This window comes from Prinia subflava, chromosome 4, assembly GCF_021018805.1.
Source record: "Prinia subflava isolate CZ2003 ecotype Zambia chromosome 4, Cam_Psub_1.2, whole genome shotgun sequence".
Lineage (NCBI taxonomy): Eukaryota > Metazoa > Chordata > Aves > Passeriformes > Cisticolidae > Prinia > Prinia subflava.
The window spans coordinates 59270989-59285390 of NC_086250.1; the positions used below are offsets into that span (position 1 = coordinate 59270989).

General features: G+C 38.8%; 1 protein-coding gene across 5 annotated transcripts in view; it reads right to left on the reverse strand.

The window, feature by feature from the left end:
• Positions 1-14402, reverse strand: part of KIF21A (kinesin family member 21A) — an 86207-nt gene that overhangs the window by 53262 nt on the left and 18543 nt on the right. For all 5 annotated transcript variants that reach the window (XM_063396847.1, XM_063396850.1, XM_063396849.1 and 2 more), the window contains exons 2-3: positions 3728-3950; positions 2238-2420 (exon numbers count right to left, since the gene is read on the reverse strand). In XM_063396847.1, the coding sequence (XP_063252917.1) occupies positions 2238-2420; positions 3728-3950 (406 nt within the window). The remainder of the gene's footprint in view (positions 1-2237; positions 2421-3727; positions 3951-14402) is intronic.

The window sequence follows — 14402 nt, forward strand, 5'->3', positions numbered from 1 at the left end:
ATTGAAGATATCAGGGGGAAAAAACCAGACCCACCCAGAAAGAAACACTATCCCACTGGAAATCTCATGGCTCAAATCTCTGCCTGTGTATGCTGGAACATGTCAAGTATCTTTAATTTAGTTATACTAATTCATGTCAGCGAAGCTCAGCCCAGACTAATCCAATTCCTGATCAAAATCCCTAGGCAACAGTCAAAGAACCACCACAACACATCTGTATTCATACAAGGCACTTTCTCATAACACTGAAAGTAAATTACTTTCTCCTCTGAAAAGCAAAATTCATCCCTGAGAAGAAAAAGCTCAGCATTTGTGAATGTGATGCTTTTAATCCTTTACATATTAAAAAAGGAATTATATTTAATTATTAGGCATAGAAATTCTATGTAGGAATCTTCTTACTAATGTTCTACCTTCATAAATTCAAACAAACTGATGTCAAAATTTAGAGCAAATCCTGATAATGCACCTGCAACTGGATGGGACTGCATATGCCTGTCTTTTAAAAAAGCAGGAAAGCGAAGAGTTAAGGAAGGCAGACTGCAGCCAACTAAAGAAAGGCAAGAAAGTAGCAAACAGAAGTCACTGTTCCCAACAATTATCCAGCTGTAAGACTTCAAAGTCATTCCAAAAATACAATCTTGCTTCAACTTGTTCAACGACTAAATAATTGTTTATGCAATCCAGCTATAATGGTAGTTAGGATGGGAGGACAAGTATACTTTTTTGATACAAGAATAGTGTATAATATCAAACTAATCAAGAAAAGCTTGTTCTGGGGAAGCCTCAGTAAAAGAAAAAATCTACATTGACATTTTGTTAAGGGAAAAATTATTATGTACATCATTTAACTTTTCTCTAAATTAGAGAAACAAGACAGGTTTCAGTATGTACAGTTCAGTTGAAATACATTGTAATGGCTGCAATTCTTCATACCATTCTCACTGTAACATTTAATCACTGCCCTGTATTTTGGGACTCAGTCATATTTGTAATGTTATGTCAAAAAACACAATCAATTCAGAAACCACACTGGTTACTGCTCCTTATGCTGCTCATGTTGCAGCTGCCTAGGCAAAGCTGCAGCTCCCTGGTGCCCAGAGCAGAGCATTCCCACAGCACATGCTCAAGCCAACTCTCTCTAGGCAAATATTAGCCAGAGCAACGGAAATTTCTGCATAGGGGTAGCAGTGACAAACCTAGACCAATACAAAACTAACGCCAGCTTGTTAATCTTTAAAACAGTTATAGGAATCTGTCATTAAAGGACTTAGTTTTCTTCAGCAGTAATAAAAACAACAGCTTTTCTCATGGGTAATATAAAAGTGGGAGTTTCCACCCCCAAAGTAGATAAAGTTGTACATACTGAAGTAAGCAAAACAACTTTATATCTGCTCTTCCTAAAATTGATTCTGCCTCTCCGTGTGTCTGAAGTATCAGACTTTGCAGGTTGGTAGTAAATACAAATACATTATACCCAAAACAATCAATTTAAAAAGCAGTTCCACAGTCAGGAGATACAGTATAAAACCTACAAGGCATAAAGCAACAGCTGCTGCAGGTCAGAAAGGTCACAGATGTTATGGCCCCTTTACCAGTAACTGTGTCTACAAGAAAACACAAGGGGAACAGTTTCACCACAGCATCGACCAAAGTTTTTTTCTTTGGGTCTAAGAAAGAAGGGAATAGTGACACTGAAGCCCAGTCCTAAACGGGTGGGAATTGCAGAAAGAGGTATTTTCATGCTATGTTTCTCCTTTGGTGAAAGAAAGTCTTCTGAACAGATTTTGGAAGTTAAAGAAATCTACGGCAAAGTAACAAAAGCAGACAAAGCATGGTCACTACTCGAAGCCACAAAGTACAATTAGGGATTTTTAAAATAATTTCTTGTTTTAAAGTTTTGTCAAGAATTACCAACAGCCACAAACAACAAGCCCTACAAACAGAAAGGGATAAATGATGATGAACGTAAGTATTTCTATCCTTCAAAATAACACTATGAAGGGAAGTAGTAAAATAATTGCAATAAGATAAAAAGACTTTTTCATAAATTGAAGAGCTGAAGCAAATCATAAATTTTCCTTTTGAAATCTCGAAGATAAATTCAAAACATCTTGGGAGAAAGAAATATTTAAAAGAAGGAACCAGAAAAAATATTTAATTGGTTTTCTAAAAAACTCAACAACAACAACCAAAAACCCCACAAAGTTACACCCACAAATGTGGATCATAGTTACCTCTAAGAACTGCGCATTCACTTTAAAATCTGGAGGTGGAAGTCCTTGTTTAATAGCACCTTGTTTTTTTTCTTCAATACATCTGAAAAGGTGCTTAACAGCACGTGATATAATGCCTTGTTCCTCTTCTGTTATGTTGACATCAAATCCAGTGCCCATGGTGTATGTTTTGCCAGCACCTGTCTAATTTGAAAAAGGAGTAATCACTAGAACATTTTAATCGGGCCACATCATCATAGAAATACAGTTTATGAACACTAGTGTTCATATCAATCTGCCATCTTTACAATATTAACGCACACAACAACAGGTCCCTTTGAAAAATGGATAAACAGCAGGATTTGGACAAACTCTACTGTTTATCCAGAGATCACATACAAGAAGGCAGAGAGCAGTTTATTCTTTCATAACCCTTCCCCTAGAAACTTTCCCTAACTAGCTTACATCAGCCTTGAGCTATCAACACTAGGTCAAAAGATGAGTTAATGTTTCCAACCAAGGCTGTTAATTAAAGCATGTATTTTGGAGGTAAAAGCAGCATTTGCAATTCTTTACTGAAGTAGATCAAATGACTCCCTTAATTAAGATGTCTGAATATCCCAGGTATTATATTCCCATTGTACTCACTTTATATTAAAGAATACAAGCTCTAGCTTCACTAGGAAGATAATCTAATTAAATGTGAAGTCCAATAGAAGACAAGGTAGTGTAATGTTTTCACTTAATTAGTGGGTCAAGTCTAAGACAAAGATAGGATCACACACCTGAACATAATCTGCTAAACTGGATCTGCAAACTGCTTTGTTTGACTAGGAATAGACTTCACCTGGCTAACCTGAGATGCAACACCTAACAGTGGTGAAATTTAGCATCCAAGACCACATTTTATGCAATCAGTTGATAAGGGAATATTCAGAAGACAGTAACACATTCTCTACATTGTGCTCAGCTTCAAGTGTGCCCAGTGTACCAAGAGGGTGTGTTCTCTACCAAAAGTTCTGACTTTGGAATCTGGTCTCTACATTTTGCCCACAAGCAAACAATGTGGCCTGAAGTTCCCCACAATCTATTTTTAAAAAGCTCCTATTCCCAAAAGTCTCTAAAAATGCAGTGGGTTGAAAAGTTGCTCAGAAAAGAATCTCAGTGCAATCAACCTCTATAGCTCGAGTGATTAAGTCAATCATTTGTATTGCTGCATTGAGGTGAATTCAGGAATTATATGGACTGATACTATTGCCAGCATTACTAATAAATTCAGATCAGCAACCTACATATATTCCTTCTCTCAACTGCCGGTCGAAACATATAAACTATATATTGTTTATATAAATCTATATAAACTCAACACTTTCCTACAGGATAACTCATTGAAAATAAAGCCAAGATGCTAAAAAAACAGACTAATGCATTCAGAAATTTAAAAGAAAAATCAGTTGCAAAAAACTGTTTATTCCAAAATAAACACTTTAAAATAAAATTGTGAAGCTTACCTGGCCATAGGCAAAGACCGTGGCATTATAGCCTTCAAAGCAACCTTCAATCAGCTTTTCTATGCACTGTACATAGATCTCTTCTTGCTGTGAGTCAATGTTAAAGACATAATCAAAAGTGAAGGCCTTATCTTTTCCCAAGAACACTTGAGGTTCACCAGGTGTGACAGACGTACAAATATGGCATCCTTCAATCTTCTCTTTGGCTAACTGTGGTCGAATTCTGTTTTGGAAGAGACAAAAGGAACTATTAGCAATTCTCATCATCAAAAAGAGGAGGAGTACACAACAGAAATAAGAGATCTGAGAATTCCTTAATGACTGAGAAGTCAGAATTTTTCTTCATCAAGCCAGAAGGTTTTGGGTTGTCTGAGCCACAGTACTGACTGTAGCAGAACTCCAGCCAGAAAACTGCCCACACAAATGACACCATCTTTTCTGAAGGTTCACCTACTTCAAGCTGATGACCTGCCTAGACGTATGAATGTTTCTGTATGTGTATTATGCATTACTGAAGAGTCACCTTTATATGTTGTTTCAGACTTGGAAATCAACCTTTCCAGTTTTATCAAACTTCTGCATGATTTCATTGTAAAAACAGACACTTTTCTATTTCTTTTTTTTTTTTTCCCAAGCAAGTTAAATGTGAAAAAAAAATAGTTTAAATAGCAATCTGGGAGCAAGCACCCACCAACACCTAGCTCAGTTGGTTAGAGCATGGTGCCAGTGATACCAAGGTTGTGGATTCAATTCCTGTATTCACTCAAGAGTTGGACTTGAACATCCTTATGGGTCCCTACTAACTCAGAATATTCTGTGATATCATCTTAAATGAAAGCCACCTTGCTGTGAGAGCAATGACAGCAAGGAAAAGGCTCACATTTTGTCTTTTTGTCACAAAAGGAAATTTTTACAGCCACTTCTGTGAAATTTTTGGTTTCAGTGAAGAAGTACACCTTCAGACAACAGGAAAAGAACAATATTTAACAAGTTCAAAAGGTAAAATTGTCTCATTCCTCATTATTTCCCCTCTAAGGCAAATTTCAGCTTTTATTTTAGTTTGTTCAGTTTCTTGTTTTACAAAATAATTTGTAGAATATAGCTTGAACTTCTTATATTCTATCATTATATTAATTCCTCTACATTCTTAACACTCTTGCGGCCTCATCAAAATTGAATGAAGCCAAAATGCTCAACTAATAATGACTGCAGAAGCCTGTGATTCAATTCATCTAATGATTAACTATCAAGAAGAAAATCTCTGTCCTACTTAACACACTGTTCTAGCTATAAGTAACTACTAATTTGTTTACAAAGCTACCTTTAAAAAAATATATTTCCAAGTTCCCAAAGCAGCACCAAAAAACCAACCCAAACGAAACTCAGACTAAAATGTGTGCAGCTTAAAAGATGTGACATGGAAGGCTAATAAGAATGATAAAAAAGCAGCAGTACAGCTACATACAAACAGAAACATGGAGTATTTCATATAGATACTCCAATTATATAAAGCTTCAGTGTGGCTGCTTTCAGTTACACAGTGTCAAAGATCTGCATGCACAGGATATACTTTAAAGCACATATTCATCTCATATTCCATGCTTTAAGGGCCACATGCACATTAATGCTCTGTTTAGAGCAGCTGTGCTGCCTTGAAGCAAATTCCCCAACACCTTCAGATGTCACATGTTGGTTTGGATCACAGAGCAGTTTCAGTGTGCACAATTTACACCCCCTTCAGAGGAAACAAAGCCAAAATGCTCAGCTCCAAACACACTAAACTCGTTCCAAAATCTAATGGGAGCATAAGGACCCAAAGCTACCTGCTGATCTACTGTGACTGTGCCAACACCTCTCACTCAAGAGAGAGCTTGTCTCCAACAACTGAGTGGACTGCTGCAGACTAATTATGTGCACATTAGATGAAGTTAGAAATATCCTGCTTGACAAAAAATACAAACAAAAAATCTCACAGAGCATGATGTATCTACTTTTTATTGCAGATTCGGAATTTTTCATCCAGGGATGTGCATTGCTGTCAAGAGTATTTTCCAGATTTTTCATTCTGAGGGTTTCATTATATCCCATGTGTGACACTAGAGATTAACCTTAATTTATCTGTAAGTCTTTCTGCACATTAATTCCAGTATGGAAACTTCATTAATGATCAGAAGTTACCACCCTTGTCAGCTTACTCTCTAGTGTAAAGTGAAAATTAAGTAAAGCTTTGAAAAATATCATTAAAGAAAAGATTATATGATGTGCAAAATAGGCATAAATATTCTACAACTAGTATTTGCATTTAAGGACACAAAGTGTGTAATATAGGTCACATTGCCTCTCTAATGACATCATAAGGATTTTTTTTCTTTAAATGAAATAAGAATGCTAAAAGCAATACAGGATTGACATAACTCCTTCAATAACAACCAACTTGATCCATTTGTACCTGCATCAACTAAACAAAGAATCTGATAAATTTGTACAGAAGCTTGTAATACATTTACTTCCTTCTAAATTAAGGAAATTTTGGTAATAAAATAGCTTTTATTTCTAGGTAGAGAAAGTCTTCAAAGAAAAATTAATCATATGCCTTTTCTAAAAGCATTCAACACAACTGGAAGGTTGAGCAAATAAAACACTGCAGCTTGCTGTCTAAAACAATATTTAGAAAATGCCTGCTCAGTAGGTTATTCTGCTGCCTTCTTTTACTGCTGTGAAGTCAGTCAGAGGGCAAGCTCCTTTTTCAGACTAAGCACTCTTATTCTTATACTAATCCAGTGCACACAGTACAGAGGCCATCAATTGTCCTTACAAGAATGAACTCTGAGGGCTTGTAAATCTCCAGAGGTATGTCTCATTGCCTTCCAGAGCAAAAAAAGCCTGGAAGATCTCTTCTAGAAGTCTAGATGGAAAACACATTTTCAATATCAAGCTTTAGTGCATTCCCAAAACACAACTTCTCCCCCTTTCCAAAAGGCTTTTAGCATCAACTTGTGAATGAAGTTGACAAGTTCTTTTTTTAAAATTTTTTCTTCATATGTTTTTATTCTACACTTGAAAAAAAATTAATTTTCTACACTGCTGAACTGAAGCAATTATGACAGGTGCCGAATAAATTTCCCCTTTCTACTACTAAGTAAAGGCTGAGTGACCATGAAAAGGAACAGCATGCCTAAAATATCAATGATTTGCATGATAATTATTCCAGTGATGACAGGACTGTAAAGTGAGCAGTTTCGGTGTCGCTCAGCAGAGCCTTCCCATGAGAATCCTCCCGGCCAGGTCGTGCCTTGCAGCACCTCCCAGAGCTGTTCTGCACAGCAGCAAGCCCGTACAAATCAGCCCAGCAGAACCAGCCCACGGCGAGACACCACGCCAGGGACCAGCTGAGCTGAGGGGCAGCTGTGTCACTGCATGCAGCCTCTCACCAGCTCAGTCACTTGTAACCAACATTCAGAGATCCAGCAGTGATGATGGTGTCCTTCCTCCCTAACTCACCACTAAAGCTGAAGGCAGTGCTAGGAGGAAAAGCAGCATTTCACCAGCACTTACGCAACACAAAGGAAAAACAAAGCACAACTCGCTACAACAGGGAAGCTTCATGCCAAAGACAGACTCCCTTCTCATTCTGTCATTGGTCTTACACAATGTCCCACTCTGCTATGGAGCTGAGAAGTAGCAGAAACAGATCATGACTGCATCAGATTTGAATGACATCTTCCCCCAAAAGAGATGTGCAGACAAGAAACCTTTCATCACTCAACCTGAGGTCTCCTCAAGGGATACGTCATGCTCTGAAATTTAAACAGATCTCTTGGTAAGTTTGCCATGAAGCTAATGTGACATGCCCAATGAGTAAGCAAGAGATTCCTCCCCTTCAACCTGATTTCTGGCCACTTACTAACAGTGTGAGTGCATCACCCAAACCTCAAGGCTCTCAGTCTTACTATTTGCACTAAATGTGTGGTCCAGCAAACAGAAATCCTCATGCAAGTCAGATTCTGCTCCAGCACTGCCTATAGAACATCTCCTCCTCCATCCCACACATGAATTGGGAAAGTGATTTTTTCCTTACTGCTTACAGCCAAACATTTTCCACTCTCACGTCTCAATGTGGTCACTTCTGTCAGCAAAGCAGGCAGTGCCCACACTTCAAAAATGTGAAAGAGTTCACTCTGGTCATCTCTCCTTGCCCAACCTGTGGTTTGGCAGTCTGCCACTGAGATTACTCTCCAGGACCAATTTGACTTCACCCATTTTGTCTCCTAAATGGCCCCACCCCACCTGTTTTTCAGGCTACTCTCTTAATTGCAGACAATCCGGTGTTTTCTACCTATTTCCAATCACATCTCCTTAGATGTGGCAACTTCCCAAACAACATTTTGCTTTACATCCTTCCCTCTCCAAAGTAGGAACACACCCAATTCTTGTTTATGTGTACTTTGCAGCACCTCCAGGCCACACACATGAAACTTAATCCCCTAAATCTCTCCTGCCTCAGCACACTGGAACAAGTTGTCAAATTAGGGAGTGCTAAACCAGCCAGCGGTTGCACAGTAATGCACTGTATTGTACTGGAACTAATCCCTCAGCAGAACAGGGGCACAATGTCTCTGCTGAAAGTATTGTCAGCTAGAACAGGCTCAGATAATACAGTTCAGGGACTACAGCCATCATCAGGCCAATACCCTGTGTTATGCAAGACATCAGACTTTACAGAACTGATTCCTGTTTAAACTAGATAACATCATATCTTTTCAAAAAGCATCCTAAATTTACTTCTAGATATGAAAAATTGACCCAGTGATCTAAATATATATTATTATATAAATACAAATAACCACAGGCATATATAAAGATGTATATATACATACACACACCTTTTCAGCTACTGAACAGTTTTACTTCTGTGCCTGTTTCTTTAAAAACTTGTCTATTATTTAATTTTACCCTAGCAATCTCTAACCATCTATGATCACGTCACCCCTTAATCTCATTTCATATACTAAACAAAGCCAGTGATTTTTTAAATTTGTATCTCCATGAGAAGAACTGTAAACTCTAAAAAAGGTAGTAATCAAAATGTTTACCATATGCCTTCTCAGCACCTCTACAGAGTAACAATAAGCACACAAGAACTTCTAAGAGTGATCTAAAAAGGGCAAAGAATCAAATTATTCTTGTTTTACAGAAAGTAAAGCAGAAAAAAATAATCATAGGTTAATCTTTCAGACTGCAATGATTATCCAGAAGCTGTGTGTTGGAAAGAAAAGATTACTCTGAAGCCTCATGTAACATTCCTTTTCATTAAAAAGGCTCTGTGGGGAAAGGGTTGTTTTCACCTTGCTCAGAAAAGCATAAATTCAAACCACGTGCTATGTTGAGCAGGAAACAACCTGTAAACCCAAGGCTCTCCAATACTTCTTTTACTACCCTAAGCCTATTAAATTTCACACAATGAAGTTTCACATGTGGGTATATGAAATATTAAATCCAGAAACACCTAATAAAATACTTAGTGAAGCATAGCAGGCAATATGAACCGGGAAACAGACAAAAACTGCCCAAACCCAGAAGTAAACAGCTTCCAACTATTACTTCAGCATCAGAATTCCCTCATCTTGCTACTCCCTTAAATTTACACTCATCAAATCACCCCCATTAAATTCTCTCCAGAGCAAGCAGGGAGTAAAGAAAGCTAAGCAGGTTTCATCTCAAAGACGCCTGAGACTTAGGCTTGCATAAACTTTTCAGTATTTTTGCTTGCACACACTGAAATCTTGCTCTGCGATAAGCAACACTTTCAGATGAGACCACAACTATAAATTCTGAACTACATTCATCTGAACTACACCTCTCAATGAGCTTTAAGGATACAAAAAGATCCAGCACATAAGAAACTCCAGGTTTATCTCCTGTTAACAGCAAAAAGGGTGCAGGAACAAACTTTATGCTCGTAGCAGCAACCATCATCTACAGAGAGCTTCTGAATAGTGGCATCACTAATGGTGTCAACCTATATTAATGGTATCAACCACCGGTATTACATTTACTGGTATCAAGATGGAAAAATGGACATGAACTTACAGACATACAAATTACAGTGGCCACACAAGACACGGCTCAGCAGCCGAGCCACCCAGCACACGGCCAAGTCTCTCCCCCTGACACAGGTCAGCTCCCACCCCACAGCTTCAGGCTGTGCCAGGGGCCCAGGCACACAGCAGTCACCCAGCAGGGCAAGGAGCACTCCCTGCTGCGGCTGGAACTCCATCGCTCTTACCCAACATTTGGGCACTGCTCCCACTGGAGTTCCCCTAAAGCTGCCACCATCCAGACCGAGCCCAGTGCTGCCAGCAGGCGAGTGTGCCCAGAGCCCACGGAAGACAGGCCGAGCCCAGCTGTGACTCGGCCTAAACTTACAGCTCCTGGCAAGCACAAGTGAGGTACGTGTTTCGCACATGTACTAACACTTACCTACCTGATATACCCAAAAACTTCTTGGTGTCTTAAGGCATTGCAATACTAGTATGACAATACCAGAGAATAAAAGTTCCTGAAACAGTCTTGGATATTAAAAAAACCAAAAATGCAGTAAGGACCATGGCAAAAAGCAGGATCTACTTAGTCCAGATTTTACTCCAAAGTCCTGTTAAGATACTGATAAAAAGGTATTAGCATCTATTCAAACCATGTGTGGTCATTAAATATGACCATTAAGCCTTAACGTAAAACATTCAAAAAAATCAGCCACTAAATTACCAAATGGGCTCTGAGGTATTACATTTTTAATTGCTAACTTACCGTAATGTAAACAAAAAAAAATTTTTCTATTCAAAAACACATGCAGAAAACATTTTGTTCCAGTGAGGCAGACTGTCACTTCCAGTTTGCATTTAATGAGGAAGCAACAAATAATAAAGTAGAATGAAATTAAATTGAGGAAATATACCACTGCCATAATTAGATTTGTCCAGTTCTCCCACATGCTCAAACTCTACCTCTTCAATATTTTTTTTTTTATTATTTTTACTGACAAATTTAATTTCATGAAACAATTACCCTTTTCAGTAGCTGGAATCTGGTCAGCTCCCATAGCCATTAGCTGTTCATGCTGGAGATGACGTTGGCAGTGCCAGGCTGAGGCAGTTCCAAGGCTGCTGCTCTGCCTCGGTTCCTGAAGAGCTGTACAATAGCTGCATCTCTGGGCAGCCACCATGGCCAGCACACAGTTCAGCAGTGTGATTTTAGATTAATTGTGTGCAATTCTGTAACAGCCTAGCAGGCTGTGCAACACAGATGGCATCCTCACACTGGCAGGCACAGCCCCACACTTTTGCTAAGTAAAGAAAATGCAGAGGGGAAACATCCAGGCCTGCTCTCACATCATTCCTACTGCTCTGCATGCTGCCTTCCTCACATCACCCCCACAGCAGGGCTAGCAGACCCTCCAGAAGACCCAGAAGACCTCCAACATCTTTCTTGGTAACATGAATGAATGTGTCCATACAAACCTTCTTCGTGTGGTTTTATTGAGAACTAATTTACTCTCTAGTGAGCAAAGAAATCCACAAATTTTGCGAAAAATTTGACTTTTGAGAGAGAGAATGGACAACTGTACTGCAGGGTTTGTACTGGCCTTGGTTATTTCTAGTTCAAGACAAGGTCATCTGTGATGGAAAAGCTGCACTACCATAAGCTTCCACATGCCTGCCAAGCACAGGACTGGCACACCTCCAGATCCAAGTGCAGTTTGAGTAGAACTAAACAGAAGTACCTTTTCCAAAGGCAAACAGATTTTTTTTTTTTTACATTGTTCTACTGTGCTACTTACCTTGGTTTTCTTAACATCTATTATTAGATGTGTCACCCCCCTCAGAAAGGTAGGAGAGAGATAATAACACAGTACCTTAGATAAAAAGAGAGCTAACCAAATACAGCAAAGTATAAGTTACGAACTAAGACTTCAAGTATTTATGGTTTATGAGCAAATGAAAGAAGGAGTTAGACCTGCTAAAAGTAAAACTCTAAATTAATTTCATACCGTATACAGGAATGCAGGCACACCTGTATCGTGCAATGAAGTGGCAGAATAGAGACCTCGGACACAGCAATCAGGGGGTCAAACACGCTTCGGTGCTGAAAGGGTCACACGCACTGGTGCTGAAAGGGACTACAATCACCTGATCTCCACTCAGCCGATTAGCCTGAAGCAAGTGCCTCTCCCCATTAGGGAGCATGAACAAGTCATTCTCCAGAGTAAGAAGCAAAAATAAGTATTTCTGCAGCACAATTAAACACAGCACTTAGCTGTACTACAGTGTGATCGGCATTAGCTCAAGGTCTGGACGCTGTGCTGTATGGAACAAGTGAAATAAACATACACTGAAATAAACTGGCTGCTCACTACCTACCTCTCCTTTAAGGATTAACTCTGAAAATACAAAATCCCTGAAAATCTTTATCACCTTTAAAATAAGAGGGGGAAAAAGCAACTCCAGAAGGCACTAGGTCATTTCAGTTTTTATTTGAGAGGTAGCTTCCATTCTTGAAAGCCCTATATACACCTTCAGCTTTTTGTCTGCTTACGCTGCACCTGTGGACATCACCCCACAGCTGGCAGAACAGCAGAGACATCCCAAATACTTAGTTCACAAATGAACAACAGGTTTCTTCCCCAGGTGTCCTGGGAACCTAACATTTCCAAAAGGCCAATCAGAAATCAAAGAAATGTCTTCCAAACTAACACAAGAAATACACCATCAAGGGAAACCGTCACCAAAATATTTGCCCCAAGGAAGCAGAACCCTCTGTGGCTCTGGGTTTGGATGGCTGCTCCGAATCACTAAAACTGTAGTTTACCAGAGGGTTCAACCAGTCTGCAATTTGATGGCTGTCCTCCACATATATTAATATACCAAGTCCAATATCCACAAAGCAAATTAAGGACAGCACTGCCTTTAAACTGCATATTAAATCTGTCCCTCTTACATTGACTGCACTTGACTCTTGTAAGTTAAAGGTTTCTGTTGAAAAATAAAATATTTTAGCTTTTATGACTATTAAGCTCATGCACGGAAGTATGAAATACCATCTTCATTTCAGTGGTGGTGTTTTCACAGCAATCACTAGCATTAACAATAATGAACACTAGGATAGATTACTATTATGAAAAAATTACGGCAACCTGATGATTACAACACTTGAAGAGCATAGAGGTCACAAATTCCAGAGAAAAGGAAGAAGAAAGGTCTTTTGGTGTGTCCCAGATCAGTGTCTGCAACAGCAGCTCTCACGGATACAAAGGGGTCAATTAAGCCAGCAAGTATATCCTTCTGAGAGTAAGGAATCATACAAAAAGCAACTCTACGCACAAAGAAGGAGAATGACACCCTATATTTCTTTTGCAAATGATGGAGGTTTTTTCCTCCAAAATATAGCTTTAGCACGAAACTCAGCAGCCCTGATCATTCCTGCTCTGAGGCTCACAGCTGTAAGGAGTGGCTGAGTCACACTGCTGGGGTAAAGCTTACCAGAGCCTGGTACTAATTATGTAACAAGGGCAGCATCAGGAAAAGGAATACACTTCCTGCAGCAACTTTCTGCAGGATGACTGAATGCTTAACAGTGCTTACATGTGCTAAACAAATACCACTATAAGTAAATTCAGATTAAAAAAAAAAGAAAAAAAAAGAAAAGTTTAGGGAAACCTTTTTGAAGAATGCACAGCCCAGGAGCCTAGCATCCCTGAGCCAGGATAACAAGTGCTGCCAGTATCTTAGAGACACTTTGCTTCCAGAAACTTCAGTGTCAGAATTCAGCTGACAAAGTAATGTATTGTCAAAAGCAATGTGGTAAATATAGGCTAGGTGGATAGAGGCTACAGGCAAACCACTGTAGTCACTGCTGCTTTACCAAGGAACAGAATATTTATGTAGGTCCAAGGGGAAAAAGGGGAAAGCATTAAAACAAAACAAACAAAAACCTAAACAAAGCCAAAAAAATCCAACAACAAACATCCACAACACCATCAAACTACATCAAACCACAAAACCACTGTCTGAGTGCCTCCAAACCTAGATTCAGTGACATTTAGAGCTCAGTGATTTTGAGATAATTTGGGTATCTCTTGTACTAATCAGCCCAACATATCCCAATACACTAAGCCTGTAAAAAGTACATCGGTCAATAAAAATGTGGTTGGTGTCAACTCTTTTTAGAAAGCACACTTGTAACTAATATTCAACTACCAGAGTCAAACTTTACTAAAAGCACAGTTTTGTGAGACAGCTGGTTTTAAAAACATTGCCAGCAGCATCATTACATCAACAAATGACCCAATTATGCCCACATAAAGGCACAGAAATGACAGTGGATTTCGGGTTCAAAAGTTGAAAACTCCTACTTGCAGAGCAATAATATTATTTTTGCACACCTTCACATACTAAAGATTTATCTGTAAAGTCAAATAAATAACTTAAAAATACAATTATTTAATGCAATTAAGTGAAATATTTGAAGAATAAGTACATGCATTCAGGAACTTCCTTACATTACAATTTATCCTTGATTTCTTAAAGGCATCGATCAGTACCACAAACATATTCAGAAATAAGCAAGAAAAAAATAACTTTCTTCACTACAGAAAAATAATTTTTTGAATAGAGAGCCA